Here is a 9615-nt window from a genome sequence, read left to right as displayed (position 1 = left end):
TGCATGTTAGAGAGATCACCCAACTCACTCATGATAATATTTTGTCTTGCAGAAAAGATTGAGGTGGGTATAGAGCTTGGGCAGCTAGGAAACCGGCTAGGACGTTTTTTTTGTTGTCTTGCAAAATTCTATGTTTCCTTTTTAACATGTTTTCTTCAAAATGGATCCAACTGTTTTACCTGAGTATTTTTGTTTTGGATTGTAATATTATACTTAAGTAATAAATCGAGATATTTTCATCTATATTCGGACAAGTGGAAATTGTACATGGTCTAGTCCGGACAAGCACAACGCCGCGTGTGTACCAAGGGTTGAAAAGCTTAAGGTACGTACGTAGCAGATAGGCGTTGTCGGTGAACTGGTCGAGGGTCCTAATTCGTTGGTGGAACCTCAGTCGGATCACAGGCGGATGTCCTCTCGTGACATTTCCGGGCCTGTCCGCGATTTGTCCGGCCGTAGGAACGGTTTGGGGGCGTTATAGGTGGTTTTGGTGCTTTTGTCGCATACCAGGGATCGAGTCCCACTCCCTACGAATTTAGAGATTTGCATACTTCAGAAGAAAACACGATGAAGCATGGAAGACAAACGCATGGTGTCTAAGCTAAAGTTACTCATTCGTTTGATCTAAACAAATTTTCTGATGAAGAAGAAGTGGATGCTAAAGTGATTGCCTCCACTACAAATTTTGACTCCAATTTTTTAGCGTTATTTAAAGTCAAAAACTGAATATGACGATTGTGAAAATGTCTTGATCCTAGAAATGCATTAAATTATCACAATGACTATTGACTAAATTAAGAAGTAGTGGAAGAGATAAATGTCTACAAAATTAATTATTTATAATTACATCAAAATAAATTATAATAAATAATTGTAATTATTTAAACAGTTTAGGGGTATAATAAATCATATGTTATTTTAAGATGTTAATTTTGTGATGCAACCTCAATTTCATCTTCTAAAAAAGACATAGTGTATTTTAAATATATTGTTTCTACCAATGTTTTTGGGTTAAAAGCATTTAGTAAAATTGATAAAATCTCAAGCTTGTTTTATATTTTACTTTTTTTTTTTTATCATGTTAGAATTGTAGTTCCAGTTGATAAAATGTCTTCTCTATGATACACAAATCATATGTCAATTTTTTTGTAACAGCTTATATATCATTTTTTCTATATTTTGTGATCATTGATTTTGTTTGTTAAGATAGATTATTTTTCCATGATTATTTTTCATAGTTTTCCCAAAAAAAGTGTGATCCTTACAATGTATTCATTTTAGATCAAAACTTTTATGTTGAGTTGAGTAATTGATATTTTATTTTATTTTTAAATAAAAATTAATAATAAATTTTTGTAGTATATGTTTCTTAAAAACTAATGTTTCACTTCAATTTTATTTTTATGTTTAGTATTTTAAAAATACAATTACATAAATTGTTTTTTTTACTTCACCATGCATTAAAATCTTAATTCCATTCTAAAACTCATTAACCCATTCTAAAATTTGGAATATGATCATTTTTGGTTAAAATTTAGATAATAACATTATTACTAAAAGAAATTAATAGTATTATTTTCACCATTTTAAAATTTTCATTTATGTTACTTAATTCATTTTTTATAATTTTTATTTTTATTATTTACTAAAACAAATTTATATTGTTTTTACAATTTTAATTTGACTTAATTCTATTTTTATTTATTTATTACTATTATTTGTGGGAGAATGAGAAGAGAAAAAATTTAACTTTATACATATAAATAACCTAACCAAAGTTCATTACTTATTGTCAAAAAAGAAAAAGAATTTCCTAACAGAACAATCACATGAAACTCTTTCTACATATTGGCGCAGAAGAATTACCGGGCAAATCTCCTTTGATCCATACTAAAAGTAAATACACAAAGAGATGCAAAGCTCAAAGTAATGGTTTCCTGCCAATAGAGATCTTACCCTGTAATGCATTCCCACCTTTGATCCATCTAACATGTTCACAATTGTAGCTTGCAAATTTGATGTTTGTATTTATACAATCTTGGAAAGAAGCATATTCTACGGTACAATGCTACTGCATAACTTTTATAAAAAAATGCTAATGCATAAGTGCATTGTCGATAAAACTAAGTTTTTATTCTGACAAGTTACAATGATCTCGTCCTCGTATAATTTCTAAGGAATAATCTTTTCATCCCACAAGTTTTATGGTCAGACCGAATCCTAAATAAAAGAGCAGCCTACCATTCTTTTCTGAGAATTTGGTAAAACTAATCAAGAAAAAAACTAAAATTAAATATCAAACTATACTAACCATATAACTATTATATTTTTTATATAAACTGTTTTGTCAGTCACAACTAAAAAAAAGTAGAGAGAGAAAATCGCATGGATCTCACTCGCGGCGATTTCTCTCTCAAATCTCCTCCTCTTCTGAGCACGATCTTTTGCATCGACGTTGGAGCTCTCCGTCGACTCCGGCGACGACGAGAACTCCGAAGCTCATGGTTCTTCATCCGTAGTCTGCGGCATCATCTCGGCGAAACAATCTGATCAAAATCAAGGGAGCTGAAGCGAGGAGAAGCATCTGCGAGACACCGACGGTAAGAGCTCTACAGCCAGTGTAGCTACGCGGAGTGGAAGGAGGTTTCCCGGCAAGGAACGAGAGAAGAAGGTGGTTAGGTCAGGCGATTGGAGATTCTGGAAGTTTCATGGGACTGTTGTACGATGGGGGAGGTAGTCTTCGATCTGGTGAGGCTAAGCCACCGTCAAAGGTCTCCCGATCTACTCCCTACTGCTTTGTTCTCTCACGACTGCGCAAGGAACTCCTCGACAAAGACAAGATCGGTTTTCTTCCTCCTTTTCAAAACGGCTCTACGGTGGCGGAATGACAACGGATCCTGGATCACCATCTCCGTTCGACTCGCGCCGTCCAGGCTCACCGGAAATCTCACTCCGGCGAGTATCTGCAGTCCATGGTCGGCGGCTGCAACTGTGTTTTTGAGTTGTAGATTAGGGTTTCATGTCGTCCGGTTTAGTTCGGTTTCGTGAACCCGGGTCAGTTTTGTATTAGATGGTTTAGTTTGGTTTTATGTTTGTGGATTGAGCCTTCGGGATTTTGTATGGGCTTAAATCCGGAAATAGTCTATTTGGACACTAATTTATAAAATTGCATACCCTTTAACAAAAAAAAAAAAAAAAAATTATTTTGTCCCTACCACCACCACCAATCTTGTAACGCTCTGACCTTCACTTCTTAGTAGACTCCATGTCCAGTTTCAGTTTATGAGTCCACTTTTTTAATGGGTCTCATGTTTTTTCACTAGACCTATGAACCCATCCATATCCAACGGTTGGTTTGCTATGTCCAAGAGGCTTTAAAGACTTGTTACCGTCCCTACAAATCACCACATGATCTTTCTCTCTGTTTTGTCCTCACGCGCACAGTTCCGACAGTCACTTTCCGGAAGGTCACCCCTCCTGAGACTACTCCAGCATAAGCATGCTTAACTGTGGAGTTCTCTCAGGACCTTTGACCAAAAATATAAGTGCACTTTGGTGATATAGGTGGTCAAATAAATTGTTTTAAAACTCTCCGCAAGTCTCTGAAACCGGGATGTCATAATTCACCCCTACTAACAGATCGCAATGTCCTCGTTGCGCACCAAGACTATCACCCCTGACGGTATGAGCCCACTCGACTTCACACTCGTCTGGGTTCGGCTCTGATACCACTTATAACACCCCGACCGCCACCTCTTAGTGGATCCCATGTTCAATCTTAGTCCATGGTCCCACCTTTTTTAATGGGCCACACATCCTCTCACTAGGCCCATGAATCCATCCATATCAGACGGTCGGTTTGCTACGTTCGAGAGGCTTTAAATACCTGTTATCGTCCCTACAAATCACCACATGATCTTTCTGTGTATTTTGTCCTCACTCGCATAGTTCCGACTATCCAGCATAAGCACGCTTAGTTGTGGAGTTATGTCAGTACCTTTGACAAAAAGGATAAGTGCAACTTGATGATATAGGTGGTCAAATCAATTCTTTTAAATCTCTCCGCAAATTTCTGAAACTAGAGTGTCACAACTCTCACTTCTTAACCACCATCACCCCACCTCCTTACCACCCCCACTCTCTTACAACACCTTCAGCTGCCGGGAACCACCATCACCTCCGACCACCAGGATGGACCTCCGACCATCAACACCACCACCGCCGACTGCCGGGATGATGGACCTCCGGCCACCAGGGAATGCCTTCGGCCGCTGTGATGATGGACCTCCGGTCATCGAATACCACTGTCGGAGAACCGCTGCCGTCGGAGAACCACCACTGTCGGCCACCAGACACCACAACCGCCGGCCATCGGACACCACCGTCGCCGGCCGCCGGAAACCACCACCACCTCCAGTCGCTGGCCACCTTCACCCTCTACTACTACCTCTACCACCAACACTAAAATGGTAATTACCCCAACTTTTTATTTTATTTTCCTAATTTTTTAAAATTATATGCTATATACTTAATTTGATTTATGATTTGGTTATTAGGCAAATTGGCCCTTCTTTTATTCAGTATTAGAATCCTTTCATTACCTGTTATGTGTGCTCACAACAAAGTAAAAAGTACATATATTATTTCATTACACAGAACTTATCTCTAATTTTAACATGAATTAAGAGCCATTTATATTAAATAAATTAAAAACAATTAAGAGTGAATACCAATGTATATTATTCTATGTTCTAAGTAGACCTTAGCTTGTGGATAACCATATGGGTTTTTAGTTCTATATATTCCACTGTATTATTATATACAATGTAAAGCTCTTCACTTAATTTAACCCCGTTATTCATCTAATTTAATTTCGTTGATTTGATAGGGTTTAAGTCCATGCATGGTTGAGTCCACTAATTGAGATGGCTGTGACTTGAAAAATGTGTTTGAGACCACTTGATGTAAGAGTTCTATATATATATATAAGAAATACAAAAAATGCTTAATGAAAAAGGTAAAAAAGGGTTGTGAATGATTAATTATATAAAACAACAAGTGATTCTTGAAATGGAAGATCCGTGGGAATGTTCTTAAAATTTTATAAAGCTTCCACCTGAAGACGCATAAAATGCAAAAGCTCGAAACTGAAGCTTACTGTACATAGTTACGTTATTATAATATACATATGATGCGAGTTATGTCACTCAATAAAGTCAATCAACTTTAAAAAAGACCAAAAGTTCGAGTTCTTCAGTATATGAAGAGTAAATTAAAGTAATCTTCTTTATACTTAAAGTAATCTTCTTTATACTTAATCTTCAGTATAGTCATTGCTGTTGATATCCTCTCTTTTACTTAATTTGTCTACAAAATAGTGAAATACTATTGAAGACATATTTTTTATTTAACAAAAAAAAGAAGAAGAGGATGCCATCATTTGTATTTTATTCTTCTGCTATCACCTTTTAAGATTTGAGATTTTGCTTGTACAATGACATGCAAGACAAAAAGTTCTCAGAGTTAAGTAATGTACAGCATATTCTTAAGTATATCCAACTAAGTTCATGTACTCATACAAATAAATATCACTTGTAATTGTAACCATCGTTCGTTACGTTAATGAATACTAATTAAGTCTGTTTGATAAGTGAATATCGAGTCACATTAGCTTGATTGCTGTGTAAGTAAAATTGGTTTTTTAGTATGAATCAACAACTCTGAAAGCTAAAATTAGAAAATGGAACAAAAAAAAAATCATACGGTACAAGAGTCATACTCAAAACTAATAATTTCGAAACAATAATATAATGCGCTGCTCCAATATAGTATTCATTATTAACTAGATCAAACTTGTCAACAGACAATTAATTAAGTGATATGGTTTTTTTAAGACATACATAATTTACATGAATGCTAAAGACGCATTGTGGAGATGTACGTAATGACTTTAATATCATGCTGCATAAACACACGGTAAAAGAAAAATATATATGTACCAGAGAATTTTGTTGTAACTAATTTGATTGGTGTATCTAAAATATATTTACTGTAGTAAAAATTATTTAAGAAAATAGACAAAACAATACAATATGCGTTATCGTATCTTATGTTTTTTCATGAATAACCAAAAAAAAACTTTTGTATTTTAAATTTAACAGGTTATACTTTTTAAGTTCTAGATTTCAAAAAATTATACAACACCATCTTCGAGCCCGGGCTTCGGGCCATAAGTACATTGTAGACTGACCTCTTTAAATTAGTCATTTGTCTTTGTCCAAAAAAAAATTAAAATTAGCCATTTGTCTAGTAGGTCAAAAATCCATATGATTGTTGTTGTGGTTGCGGGTCAGTGTCATATATGTAGAGACGTATTAGCAAGAATATATCGTAGCTAAATAAATAGTGTGACGTATTTCTAACTCTTTTTGCGTAGAGATTGATTTCTACAGATACTTGTTTTTGTAGTGATTCCAAAAAATATATATCAATATACCTAAAGTGAAGTAAGTTACGGCGTATAGGAAGCTTACTCTATGAAAATTCTTAGGATGTTCCACCGAATATGCTAATATATAAGGCAAATGTGCATGACCTTAAATCATATACCGGCCTCTATCCCTATATATAGTTTTGTTACGTTAAAAAAAAAAGGCAATATAAAACAAATAAAATGAAACAAAAGCACGGAAGGTCAATGGTTGTGAGAGAAAGAAAATAAAAAGATGATGCATGGTTGGATTACAGGGCAAATACTCTATTGGCAGATCGTTTTCTTCGACATCTATGAAATGATGTATGAATTAATGTCTTGCTGCCAAAGGAGATTTGCCCCGCAATTCATCCCATACAAAAGAACATCAATGTAGATGCATGCAACATCTTGCACGATCAGAAGGCAAAGGTAAATTAATATGAGCGAGTGAAAACGCATTTAATTAAAAGGAATTGCATGCATGAGAATAATTATTTCCAGGGTAGTTTTTTTTTTTTTTTAACAAGAATTTCTGCTTTTCTATGGAAAATTTTTATGAAATTATTAACAAAAATGTCAACTTAGACTACCCACTTATAGAACAAACTGAACCAAAATGACAGTCTTTTCAGTTATAAAAATAATGAGATATACAACCAAAGTAAACTCTTAGGAAAGAGATATAAAGTGTCTTTCGCCAAAAACAATATTTTATTTCTAATGTCTGTTTCGCATTGTACGGTCCATATTGGCTCAAACAAATGCTGGCATTGAAGAATTTTAGGTGAAAGTCCTCGATGCCAGCCTTTGGATTAGCCTTGAAATTTCTCCAAGAATAGATAAAAGAAGTGTCAAGACTTTGTTTCGTCAACGGCCAATTTGCATGACACTATGAAGTAGAATTCACATCGATACTTCAAATTGATTCCCTAAAATTGCTTACATTTAGGTAAGTTAAGATTTTTTTTAATTAAGTTTAGGGAAATTAAGATTTTTAATGTCTGAACCAAAAAAAAATAAAAAATAACATTCATATGTTTTTTTTAAGTAATAAAAAACATTCATCATATGCAATTGTACAAACCAGAGTTTCATATTAAAATGCCAATTTGCAATACCCTTGCTTTGAACATTTCATGTTGCAATCAGTATCTGCTTGGCAACGAACATTATTAAAATTTATCACTTTAACCGTTTTACAAACGCATTCGCAATTGTTGCTGCAATAACCTCCTTCTGGACAATGCATTTTACAATCATCATCCTTCTTACAACAAGGAGGTGGTGGACCGCGTTCACCACGACCACAAGCACCTTCACAGCCGCTGCATCTTGGTTGATTCGGCGTACAAGAGTTTTGGTTGAGAAAACCTTCATTATTTTGAATGCTAACTCCATTTTCTGCATATATATAAATAAGAGATAAGGGGAAAAAAAAGTACACCAACAATGAGATTTTGTTCTTTAAACATACCAACAAAAAAAAGTACAAGAAAACCTTGTAAATTCCATAAAAAATATGAAATACGATGAAGAAAAACTGAACTTGAAGTACAAAAAAAAATGTTAAATATCTTTTCATACATGCACAATTCCTCTATTAAATATTTTTACTTACGGACAACCGTGACAAGTAGAGAAACCAATAAGAAAAGCTTAAACGAAACAGTTTCCATTCTCAAAGTAGATGCTTTTTGCCTCTTTCTCGTTTATTTTTTTTGGTAAACTTTTTTTATGGTGAAGTTTGGTGAAGTTTGAAGCTATTTTTCTTCCATTTTAATCTTAGTTTTATAGGCTAATTTATGTGATGGGTTGAACAACAAAATCTGAGGGGAGTAATCTTAAAAGTTTTGGAAGATTGTTTAGAATTTATAATATTTTGGATTTTTCATTGGAAAAAAGGAAATTTTGGCCTAGGATTCATTAATGCTTCTACACTAGGATCTGTGGTTCGAGCCCCAGATAATGCTATTTATTAATTGTGCAGATTTAAGGAGGCAAATTTACATACGATCTCCAGTGATGCGCAATTATTGTTGTTCGTCATGGTTCTACATACAACTGAAGGAAGAAGAAAGTGTCCATCAAGAGCATAAAGCAGGAAAGGAGCAAGAGTTTATGTAGTGAATCTATTAGGGTCAGAAGGAATTGTCCATGGTAGAATCTATACTAATAAAAAGTAGAATCTATAAGCTTCTAAGGCTGTCCACCTAAGATTTAAAACCTCCAATTGTAATAAGACATGTCACTCATTAACATTTTTTAAAAATTCCAGAATTTCCTATACTAAAAGTTATTTTAAAACAACCTATCAGGATTTGACATGTCATTCATTAACATATTTTTTTAATTTCCAGAATTTTTTAGAAAAAGGAAAATTTTAAATTTATGGAAATAAAAGAACTATGCACAATATCCTACATCGGCTAGAAAAGTTTTAGATAATGGTTCAGAACCAGTATAAATAAGATTAATATGCTTCCAACAACGAATGAGTAGAAAAGCTTGATTTATCAAGCGTCCAAGTTTAAAAAATTATTCGTTTTGATCCAGTTTTATATTTGATCAAATTAAAACTTTAAAAAGTTTCAATATTATAATTTTTAAAATTCTTAAAAGTTTAAATATTATAAATATTAAAACTTTCAAAAGTTCTTAGCTTTTAAAAAGTTTTTAAATATTATAATTTTAAAATTTTAAAATTTTAAAATATTATAAATATTAAAACTTTTTAAAAGGTTCAAATTTTATATTTCGAAACATTTTAAAAGTTTAAAATACTATAAATATTGATGTAAAACATAAATTATCTAATATATTCTTATAGAGTACTCATATTTCTATATATCATATGATTCATATTAAATAAATTATTATTAATATATTTTATTATGTTTTTAAAATAGTATAAACCAAGTAAGGATTTTGGTTGGAGGAGATTCTAAACGTGTGGATCTAAACAAAACAAGTATGTAGATAAAGTTATCTATAATTGGATGCATGTGTTAACATGTGTTATCAATAATTGGATGCATGAATTTCACAAATTTTATGAGAAAAGAAATAATTTTGTTCTTGGAGTTTGATGGGTTAACAAGTTGTGTGGTAGTCTAAAAAAAGGTTTTTCAGTAGAAAAATGT

At 33.2% G+C, this 9615-nt stretch overlaps 1 protein-coding gene across 1 annotated transcript; it reads right to left on the bottom strand.

Moving 5' to 3' along the window:
• Positions 7519-8219, bottom strand: LOC104757256 (defensin-like protein 260). The gene is made up of 2 exons (XM_010479987.2): positions 8094-8219; positions 7519-7876 (listed from the first exon to the last, which is right to left on the bottom strand). The coding sequence occupies exons 1-2, from the start codon at positions 8149-8151 to the stop codon at positions 7572-7574; spliced, it is 363 nt and encodes a 120-aa protein (XP_010478289.1). The 5' UTR covers positions 8152-8219; the 3' UTR covers positions 7519-7571.

The sequence above is a fragment of the Camelina sativa genome, chromosome 17 (assembly GCF_000633955.1).
Source record: "Camelina sativa cultivar DH55 chromosome 17, Cs, whole genome shotgun sequence".
In the NCBI taxonomy this organism is placed as follows: domain Eukaryota; kingdom Viridiplantae; phylum Streptophyta; class Magnoliopsida; order Brassicales; family Brassicaceae; genus Camelina; species Camelina sativa.
The sequence above is the reverse complement of the archived record's forward strand: the minus strand, read 5'-3'. Positions and strand labels throughout refer to the sequence as shown.